The sequence below is a fragment of the Rana temporaria genome, chromosome 6 (genome assembly GCF_905171775.1).
Source record: "Rana temporaria chromosome 6, aRanTem1.1, whole genome shotgun sequence".
In the NCBI taxonomy this organism is placed as follows: domain Eukaryota; kingdom Metazoa; phylum Chordata; class Amphibia; order Anura; family Ranidae; genus Rana; species Rana temporaria.
This window is the reverse complement of record NC_053494.1, coordinates 98889433-98908722: the sequence shown is the minus strand read 5'-3', so window position 1 is coordinate 98908722 and position 19290 is coordinate 98889433. Positions and strand designations below refer to the sequence as shown.

Here is a 19290-nt window from a genome sequence, read left to right as displayed (position 1 = left end):
GGCCATATTAAATCAACAGAGGGGCCGCATTTGGCCCGCGGGCCAGACTTTGGACATGCCTGGCTTACACCCTTCTGTATCCTTATTATGGACGAGTGCGGGGTGTAGCAAGATGGTGGCGACTAAACGTCACTTCCGTTACACTTTCTGATGGGTCCCTGGTGTAGCGACCTGTCAGAATTGGTAACGGAAGTGACGTTTTATTGCTGCATCTTGCTACACCCCGCACTCGTCCATAGTAAGGATACACAGAGAGCGGGGACATCCCGTTACACCCACCAGAGTTTTACATTTCACAGTTATTTTTAACAGAAAACTGAGCTTATACGGTTTAATACAGTATTTAGAAATCGGACGCACTGTTTAGATTTTGAATTTTAAAAGCAGCGGCAAACCTGCTGATCTCACAGATCTAGGTAGCTACGGGCCAGATTCAGGTAGCTACGCTATAAGTTACGGCGGCGCAGCGTATTGTATTTACGCTACGCCTCCGCAACTTACAGGAGCAAGTGCAGTATTCACAAAGCACTTGCTCCGTAAGTCGCGGCGGCGTAGCGTAAATGGGGCCGGCGTAAGCGCGCGTAATTCAAATGGGGAAGGGGGCGTGTTTTATGGTAATATGTGATGACCTGACGTGATTGACATGATTTACGAACCGTGCATGCGCCGTCCGTGTACATATCCCAGTGTGCATTGCTTCCAAGTACGGCGTAACGACGTATTGGTTTCGACGTGAACGTAAATACGTCCAGCCCTATTCGCAAACGACTTACGCAAACGACGTAAATAATTCAAATTTCGAAGTGGGAACGACGTCCATACTTAACATTGGCTGCGCCTCCTAATAGCAGGAGCAGCCTTACGCCGAAAAAGCCTTAACGCAAACGACGTAAAAAACGAACGCCGGGCGCACGTACGTTTGTGAATCGGTGTATCTAGGAAATTAACATATTCTACGCCGACAACAACGGAAGCGCCCCTAGCGGCCAAAGTTATATTGCACTCAATTCTACGCCGCCGCAATCAAGTTACGTCGGTGGAGGAAGCCTATTTTTTCAGCGTAACTGCCTTTGTGAATCGGCGTAACGATACGCGGGCGCGGAATTCAAATTACGGCGGCGTATCCGCAAAAGGTATGTGAATCTACCCCAGTGTATCGTTACTATGGAGGAATACGGGGTGTAGCAAGATGGCAAACGACAGAACGTCACTTCCCGTTACCAATTCTGACGAGTCCGCCTATCTGATGGAACACTGAATCTGATGAAACTCCTCTATCAGCTAATGTCGAGCGGCATTCTGGGAAATGTAGTCCGGTTTACCGGCACTCTCGCGCGGTCTATGAATGGTGACATCACTGCTGCTGTAGCCGTAAAGTGAGGCCTCGTGTGCGGTGGTGGTGGAACAGCGCTTCTTCTATCGAAATGCCACCAAAAAAGCCTCCGGCGCCGCAGCAGCCTGCGAAGAAGACGGAGCAGAAGAAGAAGGAGAAAGTTATTGAGGTGGGCGCCTATCCTCGGCTCGGGGCCGTTCTGGGCTGGACGTCAGGCGGTGTGATCCTCCTGGCCTGCTTCCTTCTTATCCTTCCCGGCTACTCTGTGCCCGCGTGTCTACACTGGGCGGCCTGGCCGGGGGGCTGTGTGTGGGATTATTGGAGAGCTGTGGATGTGATCAGCTCCATACGGGAACATTTAGTCACCGCCACTGGACGTGACAACGTGTTGCAGATCTCACCCCTGCCATGTGTCACTTGGAATTTATTTAAAGCCCAACTCCCCATCTATTTGTGCCCCCTAACCCATCTTTCCCGGTGTTTATTTTATCCTTACATGGTGAGGTCACTTATACTCACCTGAGCCACCTATTCAGGTTCCTCACTGATGCCATTCCCATAGGCCAGCAGCTAAACCGTCCTATCCTTGGCAGCCAAGGAAGCTGCCTTCTTAGCTTTCTATGGTGTTGCTCATGTGATCAGTTATGGCACCATCCATCTGATGGCTTGAGTTATCAATCACAGCATGCCTTGAATATTAAAGGGGAGTACCACCCAAAAGTGGAAGCTCTGCTTATCTGACCCCCCCCCCCTCCGATGCCACATTTGGCAGCTTTCAGGGGGTAGCAGGTACCTGTCCCCACTTCCGGGAGATTGCGGCACCAAAGTTCGAACCAACCGGCTGCCATTCAGAAAGCGCTTCGCATGTGCGCAGTAGGCACCAAAGGTCGAACGAACCCGCTGCCATTCAGAAAGCACATCGCGCTTCGCATGTGCGCAGTAGGTAAGCGGCTGTGAAGCAGCAAGGCTTCACTGCCGGGTTCCCTTACTATGAATGGTGGCGGCGGCGGCACCCGAGAGCCGATAGAAACATCGGCTGGGGTCCCGACATTGCTTGATTCTTGGACAGGTAAGTGTCCTAATAGTATGTGTAGCTGCTGAGTGGGGCGCAAACCCCCCCCCCCCCCCCCCAATCATACTTGCCTAGGTGGATGCAGCATCAGACTGATTGCAGTGATGTCAGCGGAGAGCGAACTTCAGTCCGCTCTCCGCTGAAAACAAGTCACAGGAGTGCGTAACGAATTGCACTCCTGCGACCCATAGGAGAAGCTCAGGCTGGACTTCTCCTTTTTAACTGCTTTGGGAAACAGTTAAAGTGGAACTTCAGTCATATATTTTGTTTTAATCTTTCCCTCTATTAAATCTGCTTTTGTTTTAACTTTGGATAGTAAAACACTTTTTATTTCTGGCAGTAAATACCTTATACAGCCCACTTGCTGTTTTTTGTCTGGTGATAAGCCTAGGCTTATGACATCATGCATAGCTCTCTGCCAGGATGGGAGGGGGGGGTTGAGTCATAAGAGGGCCAATGAAAGCTGCAGAGCTGGAGGTGTGCATCTGTAAATCCAGGAAGTGAACAGGCAGCAGCTTAAACTGCCCACAGTTAAAATGGCTGCAGCTAGACTTCGTGGAGGGAGATTTCTGCAGCCTATTTGGTAAGTACAGAATCACAGTATATATAAAATATGCAAAGTGGTTGGAGGGAAGCTTCAGAATGGCAAAGATATTTTTATTACAAGTTGTGAGCAGACCGCAGTTCCTTAAGCCCTTCCTGTTGCTGCCTCTTGGCCCTTTAAGAGGTTCTAAATACTGGGAGGTAAACATTCTGATCATGTGATTGGCGGTCACATGATGGAAAAGCTTCGGATTGCTGTGAAGGATAGGACCATTTAGCTGCTGGACTATGGGACCCGCAGATGGGTATCTACCAGTTATTGTGCCGGGTGTGCACAGTAATGTGTGTACATAGGGCTGCATATATGCATACGCCTGGTGGGAAGAGGTTATAGGAGAAGTGGGGCCAAAGCTCCTTTGGTCCTATTTCTCCATTGGGTCACAGGAGTTCTTCACTCCTGTGACCTGAATTCAGCTGATGTCACTCCGGTCCAGACTCTGGAGAGATCCTAACTTTTTTTTTTAAAGCGGCAGACCTTTTCCGGTCATGCCCCTGTTGGACCCGTTGCAGTACAGATAGGCTGAATGTCAGCCTGGTGTGTACCAGGCTTAAAGCGGGATTTCACCCATTTGTAAAAAAAATTTTTTTCTCCCCTTAGCTTCCTGCTCGTTCGGTCTAGGGGAATCGGCTATTTGTATTAAAATATGAGCAGTACTTACCCGTTTTCGAGCTGCATCTTCTTCCGTCGCTTCCGGGTATGGGTCTTCGGGAGCGGGCGTTCCTTCTTGATTGACAGCCTTCCGAGAGGCTTCCGACGGTCGCATCCATCGCGTCACTACTAGCCGAAAGAAGCCGAACGTCGGTGCGGCTCTATACTGCGCCTGCGCACCGACGTTCGGCTTCTTTCGGAAAATCGTGACGCGATGGATGCGACCGTCGGAAGCCTCTCGGAAGCCTGTCAATCAAGAAGGAACTCCCATTCCCGAAGCCCATACCCGGAAGCGACGGAGAGGATGCATTTTGTAAACGGGTAAGTACTGCACATATTTTAAAATAAATAGCCGATTCCCCTAGTAAAAACGAGCAGGAATCTAAGGGGGAAAAGTGCCCTCTAAGGGTGAACCCCCGCTTTAAGTATTAGAGCCCATTCACATCTAGGCGACAAAACGCCCGACGCCGGACGCTTGTGCCGCTAGAGGGGAGAATTCCCATTGCTGTCTATGGAGATGGTTCACATCTCATAGACGCCTGTCGCCTGAAAAAAAGTCCCGGACCCTTTTTTTCAGGCGCCATTGGCGTTCGGCCATACAAAGCAATGGGAAGGCTTTGTGAAAAAAAAAAGTTACACACTCGCGGCAAAATACGCCGTGTATGCGGCGTATCTTGTCGCGGAGGTGTGAATGCAGCCTTAGAGGGGTTGGGGGAGCTGCATACTGAAGTGGTGTGTGTGTTTTTTTTTTTAATACTGTGCTGCATAGAATGTATCAAGATAGAAAACCTTCAGCCCTTAGAACCACTTTAACGTCAGTAAGCTGATGCCACTGAGAGCCTGAGCCGGCCATCTCCACCCCCTCCAAAGTCACCAGCTTACTGAGCAATTAGCGGTCCTTGATCACTCAGCTCTCATTGTGGAAGGGGACAGATACAGCATCAGAGCAATGCTGCATACACCTAGGCAAGATTTTTTTTTTTTTTTTTTTTCTCAAAACCTGCACTTCTCTTATAAAGTGGAGCTAAACCCATTTATCTAATTGTTTCCCAATCATTTACATTTTAAATGGGAACTAAAGGCGTAAATCTCCAATGGCCTGACACCCAAGATGTCTTTTCCTGGTTTCTTCTGGGTGCTCGTCTTGATTGGCTGGTACAGGATGACGGCACACAGCAGTTATTCATCATTGCAAACTGGCACTGTGCCGGAAATGTAAATGAAGCAACGCATGCACAGCACCGTGTCCATTTTTGATGGGATTGTGAATAGGCAGGTAGGTGTATTTTATTGCAACTGAATCATTTCATGTCTCATCTGCGATAAAAGGCCGGTCTTTTCACAATTGTTTTATTTTTTACATTTAGTTCAATTTCAAGGCATGCAGTGAACTGTCAAAATTGCTTGTGATCTTTACTGAACTATCAAGCCTGAAAATGGATTTGGTTTAGTTCTGCTTTAAAGTGATTGTAAATCTATTTTCGTTTTTTTTTTTATTAAAATAAAAAAGTTTTATACTTGCCTTCTTATTGCAACGGTGTTGCACAGAGCGGGCCCTTTTTTTCTTTTTCTTTCTAGCGGTCTGGAGCATCTTCTTCCCACATAGCAAGATGTGTGCTATGAGGGCACTTGTGCTCCTGAGCCAGAGTGTGTGAGTCTATAGACGCACGCAGCCCAACTTGGCCATGCTTCTTCCTTGCAAGATTTGACTGACCGCAACAAGCACTATGAGTCTCCTGTGAGACCAGGAAGTGAGGTGGGAAGACGTGAAGCTAGGACAGCGCTGGATCGTTCAGAGAAGACGGGTACATTTTTGGGCTGGGGGGAGGGTAGGAAAGGTAGTCATAAATTTTTACTTTAATGCAGGAAATGCATTAAAAGAGAAGTATGGGAAGGGTGTGTGTGTGTGGGGGTTTTTTTTTTGTTTTTTTTTATACACTTGCCTAGGTGGATGCAGCATCAATTTCCCCCGCCGGCTCCAAGACTGAGTACCTGGCGATCAAACGCCACTGATCGCACGGTTCTCAAAGCTCCCTGAGCAGAGAGCTGGTGGCAGCCAGTTCAGGCATTCAGTGGCCTGCTGTGAGGCTGAGGAGGGTGCTGGTCCAGGTATGTGTGCAGATCCCAACTATATGGTCGCAGTCTTCCCTGAGCCGGCTCTGTAACGTCAGCCGACTTCAGATAGGTCTGCTGTAAAAGGGCTGTGCAGAATGAACTGCACTCGTGTGGTCCACCGGAGAACTACAGCCAAACCGAGCTTTGGCTGTACTTCTCCTTTTTAAGGTAAAAATTGATCATTCTTGCATATTTACATCAAGCTTGGCACAATACAAGTTTGTATGTACTGTATATCGCATACCTGATACCTTGCTGGGGAAGCCGGCAATAAATGTTGGTGCTACTACAGTGATGGCCACAATATTCTGAGTCCTGTGCTGAGTGGCTGCCCCACTAAACACTGACCATAGGGGGGGTCACTGCCATAGTTTCTCTGCACCAAAACAGATACATTTATTGGACCTAGGAGCTTATTCACATTGTGTGGTGAGCAGCATTAATCTGCACAGATCAGCCCAGGCTTACAGCTAGGGCACAAAGAAAATAAATGTTTTCCATGTGCCCTGTTTGCACCGCAACACTACCTTGAGGCGAGTCAGTATACTGTGTAAAAATGAAGATCTGCTGCATTTTATTGCTCTGCTGCAGTACATAGAATTAAAATTGTCCTTTGTGACTTTTAACCACTTAAGCCCCGGACCAATATGCTGGCTAAAGACCCAAGGGGTTTTTACAGTTCGCGACTGCGTCGCTTTAACAGACAATTGCGCTGTCGTGCGACGTGGCTCCCAAACAAAATTGGCGGTTTTTATTTTTTGCGCTATAAACAAAAATAGAGCGACAATTTTAAAAAAAATGCAATATTTTTTACTTTTTGCTGTAATAAATATCCCCCAAAAACATATATAAAATTTTTTTTTTTCCTCAGTTTAGAACGATACGTATTCTTCTACCTATTTTTGGTAAAAAAAATCGCAATAATCGTTTATCGGTTGGTTTGCGCACAATTTATAGCGTTTACAAAATAGGGGATAGTTTTTTTGCATTTTAATATTTTTTACTAGTAATGGCGGCGATCAGCGATTTTTTTCGTGACTGCGACATTATGGCGGATACTTCGGACAATTTTGGCACATTTTTGGGACCATTGTCATTTTCACAGCAAAAAATGCATTTAAATTGCATTGTTTATTGTGAAAATGACAGTTGCAGTTTGGGAGTTAAACACAGGGGGCGCTGTAACATTTAGGGATCACTGTGTATGTGTTTACTAGTGTAGGGGGGTGTGGCTGTAGGACTGACACCATCGATCGAGTCTTCCCTATAAAAGGGATCACTCGATCGATGCGCCGCCACAGTGAAGCACGGGGAAGCCGTGTTTACACACGGCTCTCCCCGCTCTTCAGCTCCGGGGAGCGATTGCAACGGAGCGGCTATAAACAAATAGCCGCGCTGTCGTCCCGGATCGCTCCCCGAGCGGACCCGACCTCCGCATGTACCGGGGGGGGGGGGGGGGTCCCGATCGGACCCCCCACCCACGTCTAGGCAGACACGTACAGGTACGTTGATGTGCCTGTCCGTGCCATTCTGCCGACGTAAATGTACATGAGGAGGTCGGGAAGTGGTTAATAAATATAAAATAAGCTAAATTATGCTTTGCATTGTAATAACACCAGGTATAGCCCCTCACTGCCTGTTCACAAAGGACACCAGCCTGCATGCTAAAATGGACAAATATGGAGAGATGCCGCTATCATTAATAAAGTGCTGGTTATATGTTTTGGACCCTTATCATAAAATGGAATACGAAAATTGATATATAGCTTGTAAAACAGTGTAAATTTGCCGTCCCCTCAAAATAACTCTCACAGCCATTAACCACTTAAGCCCTGGACCATATTGCTGGTCTAAGACCAGAGCACTTTTTGCAATTCGGCACTGCGTCACTTTAACTGACAATTGCGCGATGTGGCTCCCAAAAAAATTGGCGTGTTTTTTTTTCCACAAATAGAGCTTTCTTTTGGTGGTATTTGATCACCTCTGCGGTTTTTAGTTTTTGCGCTATAAACAAAAATAGAGCGACAATTTTGAAAAAACATTATATTAACTTTTTACCATAATAAATATCCCCCCAAAAATATATAAAAAAATGTTTTTCCTCAGTTTAGGCCGATACGTATTCTTCTTCATATTTTTGGTAAAATAAAATCTCTAAGCGTTTTATTGATTGGTTTGCGCAAAAGTTATAGCGTTTACAAAATAGGGGGTAGTTTTATGGCATTTTTTATTAATATTGTTTTTTTTCTAGTAATGGTGGCGATCAGCCATTTTTTTTTCGGTACTGCGACATTATGACGGACACTTTTGACACATTTTTGAAACCATTGGCATTTTTATAGCGATCGGTGCTATAAAAATGCATTGATTACTATAAAAATGACACTGGCGGCGAAGGGGTTAAGTATGTTCCCTGGGTGTGTTCTAACTGTAGGGGGGGGGGGGGTGGACTCACTAGAGGAAATGAATGACTGCTGTTCATACATTGTATGAACAGACGGTCAGGCATTTCTCCCCTGACAGGACCGGGAGCTGTGTGTTTACACACAGCTCCCGGTCCCCGCTCTGTAACGAGTGATCGCGGGTGCCCGGCGGTGATCGCCACTGCCGGGCGCGCGGGAGCCAGGAGCGAGCGCCCATAGTGGCCGCTTCGCGAGGTGACGTTATACTACGTGCTCTTGCGCAGGGGAGCCGACCTGCTGCCGTAGAACTGCGGCGGCTGGTCGGCATGTAGTTAATGACTAAACCGCTGGCAACAAAAGTGAGTACACCCCTAAGTGAAAATGTCCAAATTGGGCCCAAAGTGTCAATATTTTCTGTGGCCACCATCATTTTCCAGTACTGGCTTAAACCGCTTGGGCATGGAGTTCATCAGAGCTTCACAGGTTGCCACTGGAGTCCTCTTCCACTCCTCCATGATGACATCACAGAGCTGGTGGATGTTGGAGACTTTAAGTGTTGGTCTGCAAACTAGGCTAAAGAAGCTTTGACCAGTTTTACTTTTACAAGATCATTGTCTTTTTGGGGGCTACCCTGGATGACATCCTTGCGTGTCTCTCAGAGTGGGTGTACATCTTTTTCAGTCTAAAAAGGGACCACATTTTTTAAAGGGGGTTGTAAAGGTTTGTTTTTTTTTTCTAAATGGGTTCCTTTAACCATTTAACCCCCGGACCATATTGCTGGTCAAAGACCAGAGCACTTTTTGCGATTCGGCACTGCGTCGCTTTAACTGACAATTGCGCGACGTGGCTTCCAAACAAAATTGGCGTTTTTTTTTTTTTTCACAAATAGCTTTCTTTTGGTGTTATTTGATCACCTCTGCGGTTTTTAGTTTTTGTGCTATAAACAAAAATAGAGCGACAATTTTGAAAAAAATGAATATTTTTTTTACTTTTTGCTATAATAAATATCCCCCAAAAATATATAAAAAAAAAAGAAAAAATGTTTAGGCCGATACGTATTCTTCTACATATTTTTCGTAAAAAAAAATTGCTATAAGCGTTTATTGATTGGTTTGCGCAATAATAATGGCGGCGATCAGCGATTTTATTTTTTTTAATTTTTTTTTCAGTACTGTGACATTATGGCGGACACTTTTGACACATTTTTGGGACCATTGGCATTTTTATAGCGATCAGTGCTATAAAAATGCATTGGATTACTATAAAAATGCCACTGGCAGGGAAGGGGTCAAGTATGTTCCCTGGGTGTGTTCTAACTGTAGGGGGTGGCCTCACTAGGGGAAATGACTGATCGCTGTTCATGCATTGTATGTATGAACAGAAGGTCAGCCATTTCTCCCCTGACAGGACCGGGAGGTGTGTGTGTGTGTGTGTGTGTGTATATGTATACATACATACATACATACATACATACATACATACATACATACATACATACATACATCCCGGTCCTCGCTTTGTAACGAGCAATCGCGGGTGCCCGGCAGGGACACGGGAGCCAGGGACGAGCGGGGGGCCGGCGGTGCGCACGTGCCCCTAGTGACCGCTTCAAGAGCCGACGTATAGCTACGGGCTCTCACGCAGGGGAGCCGACCTGCTGCCGTATAACTGTGGCGGCTGGTCGGCAAGTAGTTAAGCTAGTGCATTGTTGGTTCACTTGCCTATTCCTTCGATTTCCCTTCTAAATATTTGTTTCTTTGTTTTCTTTGTCTGAATTTCTCACTTCCTGTTTCTCCTCAGTAAGCTGTTCTGGCTGACTTTCCACCGCTTGGATGATGGTGGAAAGCTTACTGAGGAGAAACAGGAAGTGAGAAATTCAGACAAAAAAAAAACATTTAAAAGGGAAATTGAAGGAAAAGGTAAGTGAACCAACAATGCATTAGCTTAAAGGAACCAATTTAGAAAATAAAAAACAAACCTTTACAATCCCTTTAAACCCTCCTTGGGAGGTTCCACACAGACCTGGTCTGGCAAGTCGAGAGCAGGATTCTCTGGACACACGGACAAGGCCCCTTCAGCTTCAAGGTCTGCCCCTGTGCCTGAAGTGGGTGAGATGCGTTGATTTTGTCCGGTTGCAAGATAGTTTTCTGGCCTTGTTCCCCAAAAGGTTTCTTTCCTTCCAATGGACGATCTTCTTCTGCGAGCCCTCAACTACCCCGAGGGGCGACGTAGCTCCTATACACAGACCTTGACAGATTTCAGTTGGCTTTTAACCTGCCTAAAGTCTGCTCTGGCTCCTTCATGAACATTGTATTATCTGGGCCTGACCCAGGCTTCAGTTCTGGCCTGAGTGTTTGAAAATCTGGAGTTTGTGCAGAGGAAGAATGTTGCCAGCAGTTTATAATCCGCAATGCACGCAGCTAAAACGCGCTTTTACCAGAAGACTTTACAGCATATAGTGCTGTACCAACGAGTGTCTACATCTTGCTGCAGTCGTTTTGGTGGCATTCCAAACTGTAATCTGGAATAAGCAAGCGGAGAATGCTTAAAGTGACCCACAATTTTTCTTCCTTTTGCTACTATGTCTGATGCGCTGACTCGGCAATCCCTCATTCAGATAGCTTTAGCGTATGTGCCATGCACGGTATGCTTTTAAGTTGACTGTCCGCCATAGCCTTTGCCATGTTCCACGCTTTATCTCAGACAATCAGATGATGCACTTTAGACTTATCAATGTGCCAAGTGTTGAGCATGCTTTTTAAAGCATCAGATGTTGCTGCAGTGTGTGATCCAGCAAACTCACATTAAAGTGGAGGTTCACCCGGAAATGATACATTTTTAACCTTAGATTGAGGCTCATTTTGTCTAGGGGAATCGGGTAGTTTTTTTAAAATCAAAGCCGTACTTACCGTTTTAGAGATGCATCTTCCCCCGCCGCTTCCGGGTATGGGCTGCGGGACTGGGCGTTCCTACTTGATTGACAGGCTTCCGACGGTCGCATCTATCGCGTCACGATTTTCCGAAAGTAGCCGAACGTCGGTGCGCAGGCGCCGTATAGAGCCGCACCGACGTTCGGCTACTCGTGAAGCGATGGATGCGACCTGTCGGAAGCCTGTCAATCAAGTAGAAACGCCCAGTCAAGTAGACAAAATGAGCATCAATCTAAGGTTAAAAATTTTTTTCGGGTGAACTCCCGCTTTAAGTATAATGTTTTGCAATTGATATTTGACATCTATCCACTGCGCTGTGAGGCTAAGCATGCTGACTTCTGAACTCCAAATGTCAATAGTAAAACTGAGAGCTGGGATGTCTGTAGTCATGAGCTCCTGAACGTGTTTTGCAACACTGTGAAACCATTTAGGTAGACCGGTATGTGTAAAGTAGCGTCTGCTTGGTAGTGTGTAACGTAGCTCAATAAGTTGCATGAGCCTACGGAATCCAATGTCCTCCACAACGGAGAATGGCTGGCTGGATCCTCTCGCAGAAAATGCCATCATTTCTATCTAATGCCACATGCTTTGGAACTGTCATCTTTTTCAAAGATTGTGGCCACAGATGGTGTTGAACTTGATGTGCTTTGGGTACTTTTTGGAAGCTGTGTCGTCTTGTATTCTGCATGCTAAACTGGATGATACGTTTTCAGGTGGTGTATAAAACCTGTTGTCGAAAAAAAAATGCCTTGGCACTGTACCCCTCTTGACATTTAAGCAGAGCAAAGACTGCAGATTTGGTGTCTTCATCCGAAATATTTCCACACTGCAGACATGGTCCACCTTTGCTGGCAGTGCAGAATAATGGCATAGACTGAGCTGTAGTGAGTGAAATCTGAGACCGGGGGGGGGGGGGGGGGACTTTTTAAAACCAAACCCCAGGCAACTATATTATAAAAATAAAAATCAGTATTGTACAACAGTGCAGCGCTTTTGCCATGCAAGGTAGTTATGTCTGCACTGTATTTGTGGCTTGGAAGATATATCGGAGGTCTAAACAGGCACCCATATCTTTTGAGACAGACAATCCCTTTCTCTGCAGCACTTTATACTTTGAATGAAATAAGGAATCTGTATAGATTATTTATTCATTCATAAAATGACAGTCTAATACATAGTACAGTAAAACCTTGGTTTGAGAGCGTTTTGCAAGGTGAGCAAAATGTTTTAATACATTTTGCCTTGATATACAAGCGATGTCTTGATATAAGAGTAGCGTCATGTCACAACTGAGTATAAAAGAGAAGAGAGGTTCCTCCAAGTGTAGCAATATGATTACATTTAATGAAGGTACAACATTTAGCAACTTATTGCTACACTTAAATGCTTTGATATACAAGTGCTTTGGATTACAAGCCTGTTTCTGGAACAAATTATGCTCGCAATCCAAGGTTTTACTGTAACACTCGCAGTTACTATAAGTAAGTGGGACATCTAGGAGTGGTCTGTACTGATCGCTGCCTGCGCCCACTCTACTACAGGGGAGAGCTTGGTAAACACATGTTTACCAAGCCCAAACTTCTCTACCGCCATGCTCCCCAGCCGGACAGATTGCACGAGATCAGTGCATTGGCCACCTGCGGGCACTTCTCGAAGTCCGTACGGACCTGGCAGTGAAAGGGTTAAAGGAACAGGATCCTTTTTGGGTTAACGCTTTAACGTTAATACAAATTCAAGGATTATGCTAATCCTTTATAGGATAGGAGACATAGCCCACTTCCTTGGATCAAACAAGCTACGAAAGTTTTCCTCCAATGGGACTTTTAAGGGAAAGGGCTCCTCAAAAAACAAACTTCTTTAAAAAAAAAAAAAATCAAATAAAAACGTACCATTTTTCAAAAGCAAGAAAGGAATGCGTGGTAACCCCCCCCCCCACAGTTGTAATTGCAAACATGGATGCACAAAGCATGACAAAAAAAACACTTGCTCTGTTGAGTAAACATACGCAACAGTGTACCCAACACATTTCAAGTTGCAGCATTGATCCTCATCAGGGGTGAGTGGTTATGGAGGAAGCATTTTATGTCACGTGGTTTGTGTAGCTTATCATGGGTATTGCATCAGTGCAGCGTTGTACTGGCTAGGTCTGAGGAATGCTTATAAACGCCATATAAAATATATAATACATATGCTGTTTATGAGCATTCCTCAGACGTAGACAGTACAACGCTACACTGCAGGCAAACAGCGTTGAATTAATGTGCAGTACAAACACTAGAGCTACACGATTAATTGTCAAGAGAATCGTTATCGCGATCTTTTTCCCTTGCGATTCTTCACACAGGGTTTCACAATCTTTGATGAAAATAATTTTCTCTCTGCACTTTGGTATGCAAAGAATTTCCTCTCTGCTCTCAGCCAAAAGTCAAAAGTCTGGGCAATCTGCCAAGTTTTGAAAACATTCTTCATCAGTGGAAAGTTAAGTCTAAACATTGTATCACGTTGACTTTTACATCAAAGGAATAAACTTCTGTATGTAAATTAGGAACGTTTAACCGCTTAAACACCAAACCTTTTTCTGACAGCTCTTTTCAAGTTAAAATCGTTATTTATTTATTTTTGCTAGAAAATTGCTTGGAACCCCCAAACATTATATATTTTTTTTTGTAGAGACCCTAGAGAATAAAATGGCGGTTGTTGCAATATTTTATGTTGCACTGTATTTGCGCGGCAGTCTTTTTAGATGCAATTTTTTGGGCCAGTAAAGTAAGCCCTTTTTTTTTTTTTTTTGTATAAATGTACGTGAGAATCGTGATCTTCATTCTAAGCAAAAAAATCGTACTTCTCATTTTGGCCAGAATCGTGCAGCTCTAACAAACACCTCACTCCATACTGTGTCACTCTGAGGATTCAACTTTCACTGCTTCAGTCCACCAAGCGTAAGACATGAGCTATACCAGTCTTTGGTGTGGTGCCTTTCCTGGAGCTGAGTGCCCTCTGTGGGTGGTCTCGGTCTGATCCATCATGTGCCTCCACCCTTTGGACTTTCATGAATGGCTTATGGCAGCAATTATTCCATGGTTTTTAATATGATGCAATACCCATGATATTTTACACAAAATGCTTTCTCCATAACCACTCACCCCTGATGAAGAGGATCAATGCTGTAGCTTGAAACACGTTGGGTACACTGTAGCGTATGTTCACTCGACAGAGCAAGTGTTTTTTTGTATGTCATGCTTTGTGCATCCATGGTTGTAATTGCATCAACTGCATTTTCTTATTTTTCAAATAAAGTACCATCTTTCAAAACTTTTTTTTTTTTGCTGCATTTTGCATTATCCCCTGGCTGGTGGTCAAAACGTTCCTATCCTTCTGCGTTAAGGAGAGGAAGGTTGAACCTCTCACCTAACAGCAGCAGTTTCTAAGCTCTGCTAAGGCCTCATGTACACTGCTGCTGGTAAACGGACGTTTAGTAGCAGTTGGGCTTTTTTTTTTTTTTTTTTTTTCCCAACTGCTCCTGAACTCTCCTCTGTTATTTTATCAGTACTGTACACAGGGTCATTTTATAGTTGTTTCTAGGCAGTTGCGTTAACAGGCTTTTTTTGTAACCCCAAAAAAATGCGTTCAGAAGTTTGTTAAAACGCTTCTAGATGCAAACACGGCTAACCACATCATGTAAACACGACTTAATTGGCTTTTTTTAGACACCGATTTCTAGCTGACATGTTAAATCGTTCATGAGAGGTTGAACGTCCCATGTACATGAAGCCTAGAAGTCTGAAACATTGACACACAGGCTATTCTTTGGGGGGGGGGGGGGGGCTCCTAAACTCAAGTTTGAGCTGCTAGTGTACATGAAACCTTATTCCCAGCAATTAAATCTTTTTTTAACATGAATGGTTTCTTTATTTAAAGGACAAAACATTTGGTCTAAAGAACAAGAAAGGTGCCAAGCAGCAAAAATTCATTAAGAATGTTACGCATCAAGTGAAAGGGCAGCCTCGAGTGGTAAGTGTGTTTGTTTTTTTTGTTTGTTCTTTTGACACATTCTTTGCAAAATAATCAATGCGTGGCTTTTTTGTTTTGTTTTTTTTAATAGGCAACACAGACTGAGAATGATAAGAAAACCAAAAAGAAAGAACTTTCAGAACTGAATGATCTCTTTAAGCCGGTAGTAGCTGCACAAAAGGTCAGCAAAGGTAGATAATCTGCAAATTTTTCACTAAAAGTTGCATATGAAAGTGTTTTTAATTTTATATAGAGGTAACAGGTAAAACCAGTAAGTAAGCTAGCAAGGCTTTCCAGCAAATGCTTGAGTGTTGTAAAAAAAAACAGTTCACTTAAAGTGATGCTAAAGTCGTGTGTGTGTGTGGCGTCTTTAATGAAAAAAAATAAAAATAAAATTGTCATACTTTCCCAGATCCTCCAACCTTTTTGGGTTCCTCTCCCTCCTGTTGAGTGCCCCCACAGCGAGCAGCTTGCTATGGGGGCACCCGAGCCGTACCTCCCTGTGTCCATACAGAGCCACGGCCCAGACCTGCCCCCTTTCTCTGCTGACAACAAAGCAACATGGTACAGAGGTATATGATCTATGCTGGGATTGATCATTCCATTCAGTTCTGGGTAACAGAAAGTTGGAGTTTGGCATGTTAAAGTTTTTTTGCTTGTGACAAGTCAGACTCTAATTTCATCTTAATTGCTTCTTGTGGAGCGTTGTAGGAGGTGACCACACATTGCAGCTTTGTATGTTTCAGTCAAACCAACTGAATCTGCATTAAGACCAAAATATTTGTTAGAGTGCATTTTGACAGTGTCTTCAGTTTAAGTTGCATTCAATATGGAGTTATTAAAAATCCATATGAATGACTGCGACTTGACAGTCATGTGCATAAAAGAGATTACTGTAGGCTCCTGGTCCAATCAGGGCACTGTAGAAATATATGCTGAAGCAATGTCTGGGTCAGCTTTTTTCCATTCAGAATTTTCTTGTAAGATAACTTGTGTTTTTAAATGAGCCTTCTAAAGGCACACGCAAAGCCAGTTTATCACATAAGAAATCTATTTCAGGCCTTATCTGTGCAGCACACAGAGATTTGCATTGATTATTTAAGATGAATGCTGTGGTTGCATGATAACCACCTTTGCTGGTGTAGGATGGTATGTGGCTGCTTCTGTGCTGTCAGGTTTGCATAATATATCTGTGACTTGTGTCATATGTGGCTTTTTGTCATTTCGTATGTAGGTGTTGATCCAAAATCTGTTGTCTGTGCGTTCTTCAAGCAAGGACAGTGTACAAAAGGCGATAAGTGCAAATTCTCCCATGACCTATCATTAGAAAGAAAATGTGAGAAGAGAAGTCTTTATGTTGATGGAAGAGATGACGAGCTTGAAAAAGGTAAGTATTTTAGCCTTTATCAAAAATACTAGCTGAGTGTCACAAGTAATGATGTACTCTTAATATTGGCTTTTTATTTACAGATACAATGGATAATTGGGATGAGAAGAAGTTGGAGGAGGTGGTTAACCAGAAACACGGGGAAGCTGAAAAGAAAAAACCCAAAACTCAAATAGTATGTCTGTGTGTTTTTTTTTTTTTTTTACCATGCCGTTATTACCTGGTATTCGGGCTGCACACTCAATGCTTCTGAAATGGGTTTTCTACACTGCAAAATAACAGAAGTGGTTCTAAAAGTCAAAAGGGTGTTTTTACCTTTTTTTTTTTTTTTTTTTTTTTTTTTTTTATAACATTCCCTGCATTTTGGTAAACCTTTCACTGGCTGTTCTATCTAGATCCATGTGGTCATCTGAAGCAGTGCTGGTTTTTCACCCTCATCTCACAAGATATTCGGGCAGCTGTCAATCCGAGCCTGTGAGGGGGTAGTAGGGGCGGGGCCAAGCCATGCTTTGTGTGGGGTATATATCTATATATCTAAATGTGTGATACTTGAAAAATGTGACTATTGTGCAAAAGTTCATTTATTTCACAAATCCACAAGTAAACCCTGATGGGTGTTGCTTTCTCTTTGATTCCCTGCAAAGGTAAAGAATAATAATGCCCATTATGTGGCACTTACCTGCAGGAGAAGCCCGCGATGTCCCGTCTTCCTCGTGAGTAACGAGCATCCAGTCTACACCCCTCTTCCTTCCAGTGGTGCAAACTCACTCTGTGAGTGGCCTGGGTCGCGTGACATCACTTCCGCGCATGCGCGTGGGAGCCTCCACTCACGGCATGACCGCAGTTAGAAAGGGCATGGCGTGCCCTTCCTAACTCTGGCGCATGCGCAGAAGAAATCGCCGTACCGTGATTTGCAAATATCTCCTAGACCGTGCAGGCCTGGGAGATATTTCAAGCACCTACAGGTACGCTTTAATCTAGGCTTACCTAAAGGGTTTACAACCACTTTAAAAGGTGAAACTAATATACCAGATACTCCATTATATGCAAAGCAAGATGGTTCAAGCTGTGATTTTTCATAATTGCGATAATTATGACTTACAGCTCATAAAAACCCCAAATCCACAATCTCAGAAAATTAGAATATTACATGCAATCAATAAAACAAGGATTGTACATAGAACAATATCGGACCTTTTGAAAAGTACAAGCATACATATGTACTTGGTTTGGGCCCCTTTTGCAGCAATTACTGCCTCAATGCGGCGTGGCATGGAAGTGATCAGCCTGTGGCACTGCTGAGGTGTTATGGAAGACCAGGATGCTTCAATAGCGGCCTTCAGCTCTTCTGCATTGTTTGGTCTCATGTCTCTTATCTTTCTCTTGGCAATGCCCCATAGATTCTCTATGGGGTTCAGGTCAGGTGAGTTTGCTGGCCAATCAAGCACAGTAATCCCACGGTCATTGAACCAGGTTTTGGTGCTTTTGGCAGTGTGGGCAGGTGCCAAGTCCTGCTGGAAAATGAAGTCTGCATCCCCATAGAGCTCATCTGCGGAAGAAAGCGTGAAGTGCTCCAAAATCTCCTGGTAGACGGCTGTGTTGACCCTGGACTTAATGAAGCACAGTGGACCAACACCAGCAGATGACATGGCTCCCCAAATCATCACAGACTGTGGAAACTTCACACTGGACTTCAAGCATCTTGCAGTGTGTTCCTCTCCATTCTTCCTCCATACTCCGGGTCCTTGGTTTCCAAATGAGATGCAAAATTTGCCCTCCATAAGAAAAGAGGACTTTGGTCCACTGAGCAAAAGACCATTTTCCATTTTTCTTTAGCCCAAGTAAGACGCTTCTGACATTGTTTGTTGTTCAGGAGTGTCTTGACTAGAGGAATACGACATTTGAAGCCCATGTCCAGGATGCGTCTGTGTGTGGTGGCTCTTGATGCACTGACTCCAGCCTCAGTCCACTCCTTGTGAAAGTTCCCAACACTTTTGAATGGCCTTTTCCTGACAATCCTCTCCAGGCTGCGGTCATCCCTGCTGCTTGTGCATCTTTTTCTTCCACACTTTTCCCTTCCACATAACTTTATATTAATGTGCTTTGATACAGCACTTTGGGAACATCCAACTTATTGAAATTAACTTTTGAGGCTTTCCCTCCTTTATGGAGGGTGTCAATGATGGGTTTTCTGCACAACTGTCAGGTCAGCAGTCTTTCCCATGATTGTGATTCCTACTGAACCAGACTGAGACCATTTAAAGGCTTGGGAACCCTTTGCAGGTGTTGTGGCTTAATGAGCTGATTAGTGCGACACATTGAGCCTAGAATATTGCACCTTTTCACAATATTCAAATTTTCTGAAATTGTGGATTTGGGCTTTTCATGAGCTGTAAGTCATAATCATCACAAGTATGACAAATCAACTATCTCATATATTAGTTTCACTTTTTTTATGTTGCATTAGTGAAATTAACTTTGCACAATATAACATTTTTGGAGGTTGTGTGTGTGTGTGTGTGTGTGTGCGCCTGCCTTGAGTATCACTTAAAAAAAAAAAAAGTTTTTTTTTAAAGCAGATCTCCTCCAAAAAAAACATATTACAAGCCAGCAGCTACAAATACTGCAGCTGCTGACTTTTAATAGTAGGACACTTACCTGTCCTGGAGTCCAGCGCCGTCGGCAGCAGAGGACGAGCGATCGATCGTCACTCTGCTGCCCCCACCGCCATCCTCGGTGAGGGAACCAGGAAGTGAAGCATTGCGGCTTCACTGCCCAATTCCCTATG

General features: G+C 44.3%; 1 protein-coding gene across 1 annotated transcript in view; it reads left to right on the top strand.

Moving 5' to 3' along the window:
• The first annotated feature begins 1325 nt into the window (after positions 1 to 1325).
• ZC3H15 (zinc finger CCCH-type containing 15) overlaps positions 1326 to 19290 on the top strand; it is a 47468-nt gene continuing 29503 nt past the window's right edge. The window contains exons 1-5 of the mRNA XM_040357063.1: positions 1326 to 1502; positions 15023 to 15115; positions 15207 to 15306; positions 16350 to 16502; positions 16586 to 16677. Of these exons, the coding sequence (XP_040212997.1) occupies positions 1425 to 1502; positions 15023 to 15115; positions 15207 to 15306; positions 16350 to 16502; positions 16586 to 16677 (516 nt within the window). The 5' untranslated portion in view covers positions 1326 to 1424. The remainder of the gene's footprint in view (positions 1503 to 15022; positions 15116 to 15206; positions 15307 to 16349; positions 16503 to 16585; positions 16678 to 19290) is intronic.